Source organism: Telopea speciosissima, chromosome 4 (genome assembly GCF_018873765.1).
Source record: "Telopea speciosissima isolate NSW1024214 ecotype Mountain lineage chromosome 4, Tspe_v1, whole genome shotgun sequence".
NCBI classification, from domain to species: Eukaryota; Viridiplantae; Streptophyta; class Magnoliopsida; order Proteales; family Proteaceae; genus Telopea; species Telopea speciosissima.
In genome coordinates, this window is record NC_057919.1 from 58,698,008 (window position 1) to 58,715,003 (window position 16,996).

The 16,996-nt window shown below is 38.8% G+C and overlaps 1 protein-coding gene across 1 annotated transcript in view; it reads left to right on the top strand.

Moving 5' to 3' along the window:
* The first annotated feature begins 1,700 nt into the window (after window positions 1-1,700).
* The window catches only part of LOC122659998 (15-cis-zeta-carotene isomerase, chloroplastic), a 30,541-nt gene continuing 15,245 nt past the window's right edge, over window positions 1,701-16,996 (top strand). Inside the window, exon 1 of the mRNA XM_043855171.1 lies at window positions 1,701-2,133. Within this exon, the coding sequence (XP_043711106.1) occupies window positions 1,729-2,133 (405 nt within the window). The 5' untranslated portion in view covers window positions 1,701-1,728. The remainder of the gene's footprint in view (window positions 2,134-16,996) is intronic.

Sequence of the window (16,996 nt, forward strand, 5' to 3'; positions counted from 1 at the left end):
AATATTTATAACATTTAAATCTCCAAATAAATAGTTTCCCCACATTTTAGTCCCTCCACTTAACAATATCGTATAATGGATTACATGCATGGAAATAATTATTGTCACCACCTTAGTTTGTTGAAATAGTTTATACAAGAATCTCGATTATTGATTGGACATAAAAACATTTTCAAACATCTTTTAATAGAAAAAAGAACCCTGAAAGGTAGTGTGGCCCCTGTGCCCAGAACAGAGGGACACAAAATGACTACCTGATCCTCCATGAAAGGGGGAAATCCTACCCATGTTAATGCTTCCGTGCACGCTCCCATGAGCCCCCGCGTTGGCGCAAGGGCTACATTGCCATTTAGGGAACCCTCTCATTTTTTTTAAATATAGTTATTAATAAATAATAATATTTAAGTTCTTTTACAAATTATTTACAAAAAATATCATCAATCTCAAAATTTTGTCCAATCGCAATTAGATACCTCTCTCATGATATTCGCCTTATTTGGTTGTGGTTTCTTTATTGAGCGAATGTTCCATTCACAATCCAATATTATGAATCCAATATTTTATATATAGGCAGGAAGACAACAATCATTAGTACACCAAACTGCATAATATTCAAATGCATCGATAAGCAAATCTCAAGTTTGGGAACCAAAGATTAAACCATTACTAAGAATCTCAATACATTAAACCATTACTAAGAATCTCAATACACATACATCTTACAATAGTTCATACAAGACTCTCAAGTGATCATGTTCAATATACAAAATTATGAATACTCACATTTGTGTTTGGAATCACCATTTGCATTAACATACAATGCGATAACTATATAATACAATGTCTAGTTCTGTCCCAAGTTATGAACAATTTAAGACAATAAATGCCTAAATAAATCGATGTAAAACAAATTACTATTTAAAATGGATTTGATTAACACATAAATCCAATACTAAAGTCTCTTGCTTTATATATGACATAGAATGTAGAAATCTCGACAGAATTTTTTCATTAGTTGTGCCTTTTTGAGAAATTTATGATTGAAGGTAGGGCCTTTGAAGATCCCAGCCCAACCTTGAGTCTCCTTATTTGGGCCTAGGCCCGACTTGGTCCTGACTTAGGGCCAGAAAAATCCAACCTTGATCCGCCCACAGGGTCGGACCAGACTGACCCTAATTGGCCTTGACCAAAGGCGGGAAGGGAGATGCATGGGCTGGCCAGGCTGGGAAGAAGAAGATGAAGCGAAAGCAAAAAGAAGAAAGAAGAGGAAGAAAAAAAGAAGATAGAATAGGAAGAAAAAGAAAAGGTCAGATTGGGTTGGGCCAAACCGGGCTCAACCCAAGGCCTCAACCCTGATCCAACCCAGCCCTGACTCAGCGGCAGAAATTCCCAATCCTAACGCGCCCTTAGGGCCAAAGTATCTCCACCCATACCCTGTTCGGGCTCAGGGTGGGCCAGGCGGGCTCAGGGTGTCAAGGCCAACACTAGCACAGTTGCACTCTTATTAAAGGATTAGAAGAATGTTGAAGATGGGATTCGATCCAAGTCCATCTTCGATCCAAGTCCTAGCCACAATTTCTTTTTAGGTAAAACCCCGTAAAAGAAAAAGAAAGGTAACTGATTTTGGATGAGAAGCTCTCTGTCTCCCTCCAAATCCTCTCACTGCGAAGGGTAATGCGTTTCAAACTGGCAAGCAAATTAATCCTTTCTTTCTAACTACATCTGTTAATGGCGTCTGCACTTCTCCTCTCGAACCTTCCCTTCTTCTCCCACCATCGTAATGGCAAAAACCTCGTTTTCAGACAGACCTCAAGCTTTACCCATTCAAAATCCATAAGAAGTTCCAAGTTCGATATACCCAAGAAGAAAAGCCCTAAAATTTCCCTATATTCCTTTCTCTTATCAACTAAGATTCTCGCAGGAACCTCTGAGAATCCAGTCTCTGATGAGCTTCTAGCCGGTGAGGATTCAGCTGTGTTCGATGTCGGCAGCCAAAAGATCTCTTCTTGGCTTTACTTTACTGGAATCTTAGGAGTTGTTCTCTTTGTCCTTGATGTGGTTTGGTTGGATTCGTCTACTGGGTATGGAAAGACATTCATTGATGGTGTTGAAAGCCTTTCGGAGAGTCACGAGGTGTGATTTTCTTAATTTCTCCTGTAGTAAAAACTAGTATTGAATCTAGTCTGCCACCATACTTAAAATATTATTAGTACCGGGCTGGATTAATTTTTCTCCTTGTGGGTTTTATAAGGATTCTTATGCATTAATCTGATTTTTTTTTTTCTGAAAGAAGCTTTGTTCTGCTCATGAAAATTAAGCTTGTTTGACTACTGGTATGTGTGAATGCAAATTAAGCTAGTTTTGGATTGAGAAGAGCTCAATTTCTCGGATACTTTCTTATTTTTTTACTAGTGATACAATTTGAAATTTTAAATCTAGTAGTTTTAGCTGTCACCGTTATGCTGGAAATGATAGCAATAGGGCTGGATTGATTTTTGTCCTTATGGGTTTCATGGGAATCCTAATGCATTAATCTGATTTTTAATGAAAGAAGCTTCGTGCTACTCGTAAACTTGTTCAACTGCGGGTACTGCGCGAATACAAATTAAGCCAGTTTTGGATTGAGAGAAATTCAAATTCTCGGATAATCCCATTATTATGGTTTCTAGACCATGGCTGATTGGAATCAAGGACCTGAAAAATATGGAGAGATAGAGAGGATAATTAGAATCAATTGTGGGCTTTAGTTTTTAAAAACTTCCAGAGGACCTTTGGAATTGGAGGATATGCAACAACACCCGAAAGGAGATTTGGGTTAATTAAAGAGTGGTTTGCGAGTTTTGAACACAAGAGCTTTTCACACCTTAAGATCACAACACATGGTGGAACAAGGTATGGAATTGTAACAGAGAGATAAACCAGACTACACACAGTAGGGCTTCAGGGTCAGGGCAGCAGCAATTAGGAGGACTTAAATCAATAAGACAGAGATAGAGGACCCTTGTTGGTACAGAGAAATTAAAGGAGAAGCAATAGCAAGTCAAGCAGGGGTCCCAAATCTGGTTCGAATGAAAGGTTGCAGAGGCAGCAATAAGAGAAAGAGATAGGGGCCACCACAGGGATCGAGTGCCCTTCTCTAAAGGTAGAATAAGATCCCAAAACCCTACAGAGAATAGGCCTCAGATCAGGAAACTACAGAGGATCAAATTCTGCCAAGGAAACCCAGGGTAGCAAGATTTGAGTGGTCTAAACAGACTTGGGAATAGATCTTCCAGCAGCACCTTGTGGAGCCTTCTTACACAGCAACAGGCTAACTCAATGGAGCAGAAAAGATTCAAATAGTAGCAGCAAAAAGAAAGAAACAGAAAACAAGAGAACTCGAGATAGAGGTGGGTGATAGAAGATAGGAGAAAGGGAGGGGGGGTTTAGGATGGGCTTTCTCAGTCCTGGGTCTCTCACCCACAGCTATCCCAGCTGCTTAACAGGGAATGTTCTCCCATAACTAATGGCAAGCATGGCCTGAAAATTCTATTATTCAATTATGTTCCTTCCTTGCAATAAGGGGCCTATTAATAGCTTAGGCAAGCTTACAAAATAGAAAGTAAGGGGCCTATTAATAGCTTATACAAGCTTACAAAATAGAAAGTAGAAAAATAGAAACTAACTGAAAATAGAAAGTAGGGAAATAGAAACTACTAAAACCTAGCAACTAGTGGCAATAGTAACTTATTGAAAATTGAGACTAACTAGAATTAGAAACTACTAAGGCTTTATAATCCAGCCACATGCAAGAATAATCAAAATAGAAACTAATCCAGCCTATTGATATACTCAATACATCTCTTAAAACTACAGAATATGATTCATGACTGCAAAATGCTTACCAAGGGCTCCCGTAAGGCATCCTAATCTAAATTTTTTTTTGGCAAGATCAACTTGATTCTTTGCTTCTACTAGCAAAAGCGACTCTAGTAGTGTTAATTTCATCATTATTTGGGGATTAAACAGCTTACAATCAAGGATCGAAACTAGATTTGTATAAGAACAGTTATTTATCAAAACTTTGAATTTTTCGATCAAATATTGATTTTTAGTGTATCTTTTTGTTAGCAGAACAATTAGAATGTAATGTTTGAGTGATCAATGAGATCAGCCAAGCCCTCTATTAATAATAATGAATAAGGATACAAAAGGACAGAAATACCCCTAGACTAGCCGACTCTACTAGGAGAGTCGGAAATACATAATTATAACCCCAAAAAGACTAGAATACCCCCACGGTATTCTGGTGTACATAATTCAATACTCCCCCTCAAGTTGGAGCATAAATGTCAAACATGCCCAACTTGACCAAAATAGGATGAAACATTTTTCCGGGCAGTCCCTTAGTAAAAATATCAGCGAGCTGAACTGCAGACTTCACAGAAGGAACACAAATCACCCCTCCTTCTAACTTCTCCTTGATGAAGTGCCGGTCAACCTCAACATGTTTAGTACGATCATGCTGTACTGGATTATGAGTAATGTTGATTGCTGCCTTATTGTCACAGTACAACATTATAGGAAGATGAACAGGAACACCAAGATCTAGTAGTAACCCCTTAAGCCATAACAACCATAGTACTAAATCTCGCGAAATCTCGGTCGAGATCTTGAATATTTCGAGTATCTCGACCTAACCAAAATGAAACACAAGCTCGAATAAAAAAAATGCAAAAACTCGATCGAAATTTCGACCATCTCGCGATATCTCGAGACAAAATCAAAATCTCGCGAGATATCGAGATTCTTTTTTCAAAAGTAGCTTTATAAATACCAAAACTCGTTAGTCTTGGTCGAAATTTTGACCGAGACTTAACAAGCTCTGGTTTTTTTGGGTTTTTTTCTCCTTGTTAGTCTCGGTCGTTTCTTCTCCCATACTATGATGTGGCAGTCATTTGTCCTACAGTTAGAGAACAATGCACGTCGGCTCCATCGGACTATGAGTGGGGTCGATCCTGGACGTCGGAGTAATTATTATTAGAATATTTGTAAACATTTGAGTTACTAGATGACTACTCGACTTGTATTGGACTATTGGGGATATTGTCATATTGATATCATTTTCTTAACTTGGTATTTACTTATTGTACTTAATATTATGACTTAAGTTATGACTTATGAGTCATTCACTTTATGTTTCCAACTTCTAAGTCAATTTACTTGTTTAAATTGCTTATTAATCATTAATTTATTATGTCTTCTAGTACTTAAAGTCTTAAACAAAGTACATGTGTAATTAACTAAGTTATACATTAGGATTTGACCGTACATTGCCAATCAATAGTGCAAATCCAAAACACCACTTTGGGTGACTATTTTTGCAATTCGAACATTTAAATGTGTTTATATAGCCTAAAATAAGGTTTCCATGAAGTTTCAGGCCTTAACTTGGCCTAAAACCCACTGAAATGACCTACCGAAAGATAACAGAAAAATGCAAAATTTTGACCGAAATACCAAAACGAAACGACTTTTCGAACTATGTTAACAACTCACAAATGCCTTGTGCCATAGAATGAAATTCTGCTTCAACACTGGAACAAGCTACCACATTCTGCTTCTTGCTGCGCCAAGTGACAAGATTACCCCCTACAAAAGTGCAGTACCCAGAGATAGACTTCCGGTCAGGAGAACCAGCCCAATCAGCATCAGTGTAGGCTTCTATCCGGAGGTGATTATGAGGGGACAACAAAATACCCTTTCCAGGGGCTGACTTCAAGTAGTAAAGAATACGAAGAACAACCTCCATATGAGAAGAGTAGGGATCATGCATGAATTGGCTCACAAGACTCACTGTGATGGCAATGTCTGGACGAGTATGTGAGAGATAAATCAGCTTCCCTACCAACCTTTGGTGCCGACCCTTATCAACAGGTTCACCCTCCTCTTTAAGCCAGACATTTATAGGAGTATCAGAAGGATGGCAACCTAGCAAACCAATTTCTAACAACAAATCTAGGACATACTTCCTTTGAGAGAGAAAGGTGCCCTTTGAAGACCTGACAACCTCAATTCCAAGGAAATATCTCAACCTCAATTCGAAGGAAATATCTCAACTTTCCTAGATCCTTAATCTTGAACTCTTGTCCAAGAAAAGCCTTTAGGCGACTAATTTCATCACCATCATTTCCGATTACAACAATGTCATCAACATAGACTATAAGAATGGTGATCTTCTGATTCACCCTTTTTGTCGGCCCTTATTGTAATAGTATGGGGTAGATGCCCATAGCTAGCGGGTAATCCAATGGATTATGGGCAACTATGATCACGAGTGAGGTTGCGGCTTCAGCTTCACAAGCACCATTCCTCTTAAGCATTTCTCCTGGGTTCTGTCGTTGAATTAATCATCAATGGTGGAGTCAGGAATCCAATCGGGTATAGCAGCTGTCGAAATTAGGTGGTGAATTAGTGTGGATGGAAATGGGCATGAGCGGGCAAGTAAGGAATGATCTGATAGATAAGCATGTAATGAATGTGTCCTCCCATTCATTCCTCCTCGTGTTGGTGCTGGTTGTTCATCCCTGATTCCCCTATCCATTCGATTGCCTTTAAACATAGTATGATCAACATTCCTCTGTCTATAACCTACAGAAATCATAGCCTTGTGGAATCGCCCAAACCAAGCTTGAGGTGACTGCTTCAGCCCATAGAGTGCACGTTTTAACTTACAAACTTTGCCTTTGGTCTTGTCACAAGAGAACCCTAGTGGAATATCCATATAGACCTCCTCATCCAATTCTCCATTGAGAAATGCATTCTTCACATCCAGTTGTTGGAGATCCCATCCCAAGTTTACCGCACAAGACAACAACACTCTGACAATGTTCAGCTTTGCAACTGGTGTAAAGGTCTCCTTGTAGTTAATCCCATATGTCCAAGTGAAACCCTTGGCCACAAGCCGTGCCTTATATCTATCCACAGAGTCATCCACCTCCTGTTTCACCACAAACACCTACTTACATCCAACTAGTCTTTTCCCTGGTGGAAGACCCATAAGCTCCCATGTGTCATTTTTCTTTAAGGCTGCCATTTCTTCCATCTTTGCTGCCTTCCACTTTCCATCTGTAAGAGCTTCATGCCAATTTGAGGAACACGCACAGAGGATAGAGAAGAAACAAAAGTACGAAAAGATGGAGAAAGACAATTATATGAAACAACATGAGATATGGGATGCTGAGTATAAGCCCTGGTACTTTTGCAACGAGCAATAGGTAACTCAGAGAAGGGAGCACACCAGAAGTATGAGTAGGCTCTGGATCCGGGATTGGCAACTGAATGGGCACTAGTGATATAGTGGATTGAAGCTGCTTGTCTTTGGGGCGATTTCTTGTATAGACCTTCACAGCAGAATTATCAATCCTCTTCTGAATTTCACAAATGTTTTTTGAACAGGGTTTGCTCTCCCTGAATTTGCTCCCCCTAAATGGAAATATCGTTATTATTTTTCTCCATAGACTCCCCCTGTATAGGATCTCCATAGTGGGACCAGTAGAGGTAGACTCATCATGAATATATTGAAGGGGAGCCTCTATAGGCAACACATCTTCACTAAAATTCTCCGCCTGAAGAGGTGGGGTCGAATAATAGGAAAGATGTTCATGAAAAACAACATCCATACTCACCATAGTATGTCTAGTAGGAGGATAATAACACTTGTACCCCTTTTGAGGGGCTGAGTACCCCAAAAAATGCAGCGGAGCCCACGAGGCTCAAGCTTACCATAGGATCTAGTATCTCGGGCATAACAAACACAGGCAAACACCTTAGGGGGAACATAAAGGAGGAGGAGCCATGCAATAGCTCAGCAAGAGAATGAGAATCAAGGACACGGGTAGGCATCCTATTAATTAGGTAGGAAGCAGTAAGGATTGCATCCCCCTAATAATGGGAGGGAACATGGCGAGAAAACATAAGTGCTCGAGCCACCTCCAAAAGGTGGCGGTTTTTTCTTTTAGCCACACCATTTTGGGCTGGGGTGTCATCACAGCTGGTCTGATGTAGGATCCCATGGGCAGCAAGGTATGTTTGGAACTGACCTTCCAAATATTCTTTGCTATTATCACTCCTCAAAACCTGGAGAGTGGCATTGAATTGGGTCTGAACCATTTTATGAAAATGCTAAAAACAAGAAAAAACTTCACTTTTGGAGTGCATAAAGTAAACCCAGGTGTTCCTAAAGTGACAGTCAATAAAAGAAACAAACCACTGTTGACTAGAGAGAGAAACTTTACAACTAGGACCCCACACATTAGAATGAACCAAATAAAATAAGGACCGACTTCTTTTATTAGAAATAGAATAAGTTGAACGTGTCTGTTTGGCTAGAACACAAGCCTCACAAAAAAAAATTCCTCCTTATTACATTTTCTAAGTAATGCTGGAAATAAAGTAGAGAAAGTGCCTAAAGGAGGGTGACCTAATCGGAAATGCCATGGATGTAATTCAGAAGAGAACGAGGAACTCTGATATAATTGTGAAGGTAAACTGGTTAGAGGGCCATCATCAAGCAGATACAATCCACCATGCACTCTATCACATCCAATCGTCTGCCCCGTTACTAGATCCTGAAAAACACAATGGGTAGGAAAAAAGGTTACTTTGCAGTTTAGATCTTTAGTAAAACTACTAATGGAAAGAAGATTAGTAGTAAAATTAGGAATATGCAAAACTGAAGATAATTTAATAGAAGGAGAGCAACTAATGGATCCCTTTCCACAAACAGATGAGAGGGAGCCATTAGCAACTCGAACTTTGTCTTTGCCAGAAGTAGGAAAATATGTATGAAAAAGATTGGAAGATCTTGTCATATGATCAGTGGCACCGGAGTCTATAATCCACGGAGTGGAGACAACCGATGCACAATGATTACCAAACGAAATACCTGAGTGGGCTAAGTTGGAACCTAAAGTAGTAGAAGAGGTGGCAGGAAGAGATGTAGTAGAGGTAACGAAAGCCTGTAACATACGCCTAAAAGCCTGTAGTTCTTTCGGGGAGAGACCAGTGTCAGTAGTGGGAGTTGTAGCTACACTTTCAGTGTGATTAGCTTTGTTTTTGTTTTTGCCACGACCATGCTTGGCCTCAAAATTAGGAGGTTTCCCATGTAATTTCCAAAAAGTAGCCTTAGGGTGATAGGGTTTATTGCAGTGTTCACACTTCATGGGCTCCTTGGCTGAAGCATTGCTCTCAGAGGTAGGAGTAGGGCTGGAACCAGCAGCTTGTAAAGCTGATCTATCAACAGTAGGAGTGTGCAACATAGCAGCCCGACGGGTCTCCTCAGTATGAACCAAAGCAAAAGACTGTTCCAAATGTAGGAAAAGGAGAACGACTAAGAACTTGCACACGGATAAGATCATATTCAACATTCAGCCCTGCCAAAAATTCATAAACACGAATTTTGTCCACGTGTTTGCGATAAGCAGCAATATCAGCTGCAGTAGAAGGCTGAAATTTGAATAGTGATCTAATTGTTGCCATAAACTCTTGAGGGCAGCATAGTATTTGGAAACTAATAACTGCTTCTGTATAGTGTCATGAACCTCCTTGCGAATCTCATACACTTGAGCATCATTCCCTACCTGCCCATAAGTCTCCTTGGCTGCACTCCAAATTTGATGGGCTGTATCCAATAATAAATAATTGCTGGAGAGATCAGGTTGCATAGAATGCAGCAAATAGGACATCACCATAGCATTGTTGGTGTAAATAGAAAAGAGAAATAGAAGGGAAAGAAGAAAGAAGAAGAAGAAGAAGTGGGAGAAGCTGGTCTCTCAATATGTGGGAGAGGCCAGCAATCATCATTCATATAAAGTAAGCTTTACAAGGGTAAAATAGGGAATAAAAAAGAGACTAATAGACCTAGCGCCATATGGTTGACGCTAGTCACGATAGCTAAGGATAGTTCCATTTTTACTCTCCTACGCCAAAGATACTTCTAACACTCCCCCTCAAGCTGGAGCATATATATCAATCATGCCCAGCTTGTTACAAATATAGTCAACCCTCCCGCTAGCTATAGATTTAGTAAACATATCAGCAAGTTGTTCTCCAGTCTTGACATACTTTGTAGAGATTACGCCCTGTTGGAGTTTTTCTCTTACAAGTGACAATCCACCTCAATGTGTTTAGTTCTCTCATGGAACACGGGATTAGAGGCAATATGCATCACTGCCTGGTTGTCACACCACAGTTGCATTGGTGTAGAGTTCTCAAACCCTAGTTCAGTCAACAACATCTTTAACCAAACTAAACTCACAAGTAGCATGTGCCATGGCTCGGTACTCTGATTCTACACTTGATCTAGCCACTACATTCTGTTTCTTGCTCTTCTATGAGATAAGATTCCCTCCAACAAATATACAGTAGCCAGTCGTTGATCTTCGATCAATTGGTGATCTAGCCCAATTTGCATCAGAAAATCCCTAAACTCGGGTATGACCATGATCAGTATACACTAACCCTCGTCCAGGAGCCTTCTTGAGATATCTCAATATCCGAATGATAGCATCCCAATGAGATGTCCTGGGAGATGACATGAATTGACTCACAACACTCATCGGGAATGAGATATCAGGTCGAGTGAAGGTCAAGTAATTTAGCTTTCCTACCAACCTTCTATATTGTTGCGGATCATCAAGGGGATCTCCCTCATCTGCAACAAGTTTGATCCAGTGTGTTGGTGCTCTTGGCAGTGTTGTCATTGTTGGCAACAAGGATTTGGCAATGCTGTGGAGTATTTAGTTGGTTAGCAAGGCGTATCCCTGCCGTAGGTGTGGGGGTTTGGGGGCAGCGCCCTTAAGGCAAATTTTTGGGCTTGCGTTTTCTTGCTTCTTTCTCATTGGTCCGAAGGGTATCTTTTGGAATTGTATATATATTCTCGTTAAAGGACCGAAAACGCATCTCTGGAGCCCTAGTGAAGAAGGAAATCGAGGAGAAATCGTCTTCTACCATTCTGATGTGATTCGAGAGCAAAGGCGTGGAGGAAATCGTTAGAAAACATCGGTTTGGTTGTTAGCGATGGATTCGAGTGCTTGATTCGTCCTGTTGAAGATCTCACAGCATTCGTTTGGAGTTGGGAGTTTTCCTTTGAGAAGGTAAACGTGTTCACAAACCATTGTCTCTGTGTAATCTGTTAAGGGTTGGGTTTGTGATTGAAATCTGATTATTGGGTTGATTGATTGTAAGGCTGAGGCCATTTTATATTGGGGATTAAAGTCCTTGCCCTCACTGAGGTGAGAGGTTGAAGCAGGGTAAGGGGTATCTTGGCCGTAGGGGCGGCTAATTGTACTGTTGTTGAGTATTGGGCATATACGAAACCCTGAGGGGTATTGCTCCGTGGACGTAGCCTTCACAAACTGTGAGGTGAACCACGTAAATCGTGTCTCTGTGTCTACTTTTAGTTGTTGGAGACTAATCCCTGTTTTGCAGAGTGGTTTTATAGTCTTGGTAGACCTGACCACATTCTGGTGGTGCGAGGTGAAACTATAAACGACTATGTGGTTTGCAGAAGACGCCGTAAAATTTAAGGACGTGTTTGGTTGGAGGTGTCGTAGGAGCCGGATTCTTAAATTGGATCGGATTCTTAAGAATCTGGTTCATGTGGATTTGGATCCTGATAAAAAACCTGTTTGGTTACCCAAAATCTGTCAGGTGGAATCCAGTTGAAAAACTGTTTGGTTGCCCTGGTTCTGTCAAGTGGAATCCAGCTGAATCCATATATAAGACTGTTTGGTTACCCTGAGTCTGACAGTTGGATTCTTCCTGAATCCATATTCAAAATTGTTTGGTTACCCATGAATCCATTAGTTGGATTCTACTTGAAATAACTTTTAATTAAAATTTTTTTTTTTATATACAACACATGCATAAATTTAATAATAATTTATTAAAAAAAAAGATAAAAAAATTGTAAGTGGTGACATGACACTTCAATATGTGATCTTTCCCAATTTTTTTTGTATCCATACTAATATAAAAATCTGTAGTAAGTGGTGATATGGTATTTCAAGTCCACAAAACGCATGGATAATAAGTCACAGCCAAATATGGAATACATTGTATTGAATTGAAGTACATACATATGAGAGTTCATCTTCTCAAAATACATCACTTGTTAAGATCTAATGTTTTTACAGCATTAAGGATCTCCTCCAACGTCTTTTTATACTGCTCACATAATCTTGTTTGTTGTTTTGAATCTTTGATTTTACTAGTAAGGATTCTCTCCAGATTTTCTTTGGATTGACTTGAAGTTGGTAGGATGGTTGGTTCATGTTTGTCAGTATTCCTCGCTTGGTTGTTTGAGGAGGATGTTTGTCCATCATTTATAAGTTTAAAGAATCCACAACCAGTATATTTCCCCTGCTAGAAAATGAAAACAAAAAATTTTATGAAAAATGAGTAAGAATGAATTATTACAATGACAATAATATTAAAAAGGAAAATTGTATGATAGCTATACTGCAGTGGAATTGAGGCAACACCAAAAATCTCGTCCTATGTCTAATCCTCTTGTGCACCTACGGACCTTGCACTGACCTTTTCCACAGTTACACATTCTCAAGTGATCCACCCACATAAAAAAAGACATGTAAACAGGGCATTTGAAGAAATTTTTTTCCGGATTATTCGTTGTAGTTGATGTAAATACGTTACATCTACTTTGACAAATTTCGCATCTACCAATAATGTCCATCTGGGTACATTGAAAATTGAAGAACATAAGTAAATAACAAACGATTCAATGGCTGATTATAGGGTGAGAACCAAAAAATCAGAATCTGAGATCATATCTAAAATTTAAGGAGATTTTTCAAAGCCCCAGATAATAAAGGTCGAAGGACCTTCTATGGGAGGGCAATAATGCGTCAATATATTAAGAAAATAATAAAAATGATCACCTCCATGTCAAGCATAAAACAATGACAGAAACAGAAATGAAATCAACATTTTGAGCTGTTCTTAAAATGAAACAAACAGTACCATTTGATAAAATTGTTCCAAGATACCATTCTAAAGGCAACCACCACAGAAATATAAACTCTAAGTCATAAGTTCATAAACACAAAATCACAAAACATCCATGTCAATTGCCTAATATCTCAGAAACAGAAAGTCATAAGTTCATAACCAAGTCTTCCACCCAAAACATCAAATAAAATTGCCCTTCTACTCCATCATTTGAAGATAATAGTCAATCATTTCAGGCCTCTCTTCAGAAGGAGCAGTCAAGAATAGAGTAGCCTTATCCTTCTTCTCCATCAAATGCTCTTTGATAACCATTTTCTTGTAAAAGTCAATCCTTGGAATGGCACCAATTGCTTCATGTAACTTAGTTGCAAAATCAGTCTCCTTGGTTGATATGGCAGATATTGCCTTGCCTATCATTTTTATGGACTGGCAACCTTATCAACACCTGCTTTCTTTTTCTTTGATTGGACTTGATTTTTGCTATATGTAGAAGCCCTTTTCTTTGAACGGTTTGTACTCTGATTGAGAGTGGTACCTTCTCCTTCAAGATCCATGTCTTCACTCTCAAGGTTGATATTATCAAATGCCCTTTCATTGGCAGACAAATCAATGTCTTCATTATGGGCTCCATCAGTAGGGTGTGAGGCTGCTGCCCCTGTGGCTATTTCATTGCCTAGCCAAATAGCAACTTCAACATGAATTGGTAGAACGCTATGATCTTTCCAATATCGTTGCTCCTTCTTCTGTCAAACATCAAATACATTATTATTCTAGCTTACCATATACATAAATTTATAAACATTGAAATGATTACCAATATTACCTTGAATTCATTCCAAACATGTTGGCCTGCATCAAACCTATTTTCTTGAGCATTCCAACCCATGCCACTATTTTTCTGCATATCACTAAGCACTTTGAATCTTGCCTTCCAAATCTTGAAATGGTTTCGACATTGTTCCCAATCGTATGTCATCCCATACTTCTCATTCAACCTTTTAGATATGTCAAGCCATACCTCCTTCCTTAACCTATTTTCTCCACTCTTTCCAGTTTTATGTTGTGTGACACATAATTCCAACATATGATGAGATACTTCAAGTGGCCAACTTGTTTGTGATCTAGACTGGGTTCTCTCTTGTGTGGCCATTGTTTATGCCCAGTGTGACTAGTAATAAAAATAATATACAAAAATTATTGAACTATCTTCATACGCAAAATCAATAATTGCATGACAATTTATATTAATACAATCATTTATCATTAAAATTTAATCATCCATTCAACATTGAGATCATGAAACATAATGAACCTAAAACTTAATACAACATGACATAAGTCCATAAACCAAATATAAAGGAAACATGTCAAAAGTTTAAACACCAATTCAACACAAAAATCAAGATTTAAGTTTATAATCCAATACATTAAACTATCAATTACATTAACCATCAGCAGAAGTAGAAGTTTCTTCATCATCCATATCGCCTGTCATCCAGTCAGCCCACATGTTGTCAGCTATTTTTTCTCTGAGTTGATCAGCATTAAGGGCTTCACCACTGTAATCATCGTCATCATCATCATCATCAATTTGTTTGTTTGGTTGAACACTAGAACTAGGCCCTGCAGCTCTCTCATTTGCATCTAACCACTCATCTTCTTCTTCAATACTGTGCTGTGTAAGGATATGGTTATGAAGTAGAACACATGCTTGAACAATTTTTACTTGAGTCCTAAATGGGTATTCCACTTGAGCCTTCAATATCATGAACCTTAACTTCAAATTAGAGAATGCCCGTTCAATAACGCTTCGTAGCTTAGAATGTCACAGATTAAACAATTCTTGTTTATTTGTTGGTGACAAGTTTGAATTCTTCCACTCCTTTAAATGGTACCTAACATTACGATACGGTCTCAAGAATCCAGTTCTGTTGGCAAACCCAGCATCAACTAGATAAAATTTACTTGTAGGTACCACTAACTTGCTGTCACCCTGTCTATGAATGACATCCTCTAATATTCTAGAATCTGATGCAGATCCTTCCCAACCAGATAGTATGTATGTAAACCTTCTACCATGATCGCATGCAGCTAAAATATTTTGAGATATAAGTCCTTTCCTATCACGAAACTTGCAATGATCAATTGGAACCCAAGCTGGTACATTTGACCCATCTATGGCTCCAATGCAATCCTTGAAGTAGGGGTAGTAGCTTCTTGGGTTATTCAATATTTTTTCATGGGTTGTGGTACTTGGAGGGGTCAGTAACACTGGGTACAGTTTAAGAATTGCATGTAATACTTTGTTTAAATACCGACTTACTGTCTCACCAGAGTGTCCAAAATGCAGCTTCATAACTCGATTCTTAACATTGTGGGCAATTGTAAATAAAAACATGACCACTTGTTCTTCCACTCGAACTGAGTTCGTGTGATACAGAAGGCCACCATCTTGTAGCCTTTGACATAAGGTAAAAAACGACCTTCTACTCATTCTTATTATATCTCTACAAGTCTTGTCGGAAGCACCAATTATTCTCTTTGTCTCAATCCATCCACGATTACCCTCAAGTCGATAAGGTTGTTTTTTGAGGAACAGTTTGTGATACTTTTCTACTGCTATAACAACAGCGGTAAGTACCCAAAACAATATCATCTCTTCATCATCGGGGTCAATATCCATCTAGTACAAAAACAAAAATTACAAAATACGATGACATCAATTACGACATATGTTAACCATATAAAGTACTAAAGCAAAATTTTCATATACAATCTTTACACAACAACTTTATATACACAGTTCAAGCCATGATTCAAACATTCAATAAAACAACAGGCTTTTCACCCAAGCAATTCCCCTGAAGCTCTAGCTTTCTAATCCCTGTTTTGTCCCCTTATTTTTATAATCCCCTCTTTGTCAACTTCAGTCCTTCTCTCTCAGATATCTCTTTGATCTCTTGCAGTCAACAATTTACCTATCTCCTTATACACCACTCACTAAATATAGATTGGCAAAGATATTTCTTTCACAATCTCATTGGATTCCTTCTTCACCTCCTTCGAGATGTGTGCAAGGGCCGCTGCCTAAGTATATAAACTGGTGTTTTAAAAACACCATAGTTGGACTTGCTCAACCAATGAATGACTCAACCAAGGTAACAGTAATTGGTTACAATCTTTCTATCATTTGTGGAATTATTAATCACAAGAACCCAAAGTGCAACATTTCAGATGAGTGAATACCAAAATTGTGAAGAGTTCTGGCAATGATATTGCTTCCTTTATAACTTAGTCCAAAATAGCTAAAGATCACGAAATGTGAGCAACACTGTTCAAGATTATAATCTCAAACTGAACTACATAGTTGCCATGGCTACTACGTGAGGCCAAGGAGCCCTAGGGGAGCACCATATTCCAGGAAGATTTGCCTAGTTACAGGGTATGCTCCCATATTCAACCTGCCTTGTTTCCATGGCATTGCCTACATGATGCCTTGACAAGTGACAACTTCAACCGAAAGAAACAAGTTGCGTAGTTGGGTCACTAGCTGAATACAAGAAGAAGCTTGAAGGAGGCCAAATTGCAACTTATACTTGTTTACTCATAATCAACAGTAAATGAAACATTCAAGCCATCATATTGTTCATATACTCATTTTAGTTAGAAAGAAACGAGGATATTTGCTACAGATGGAAATAAAGAGAAAAATAACTGGTCATTATTAAGGGTAGAAAACAGAGATGCACGTTATGGAAAAAAAATTAAGAAGAAAACCCTTTTAAGGAACAGAGGATAAGGACAGTGCATTTAATTCATCCCACTACTTGAATATGACCCTACTGTCTACTCGTAACCAATTCCAAAGTTCCAAAATTCTTTCCTTGTTTCACTAAAGCTAGAAGTAACAACTCCTTAATTAACTTACCATAACCCTAGAACCCCACAGAGGAGACTAGAGAGAGAAGATAAATGATTTCAATGT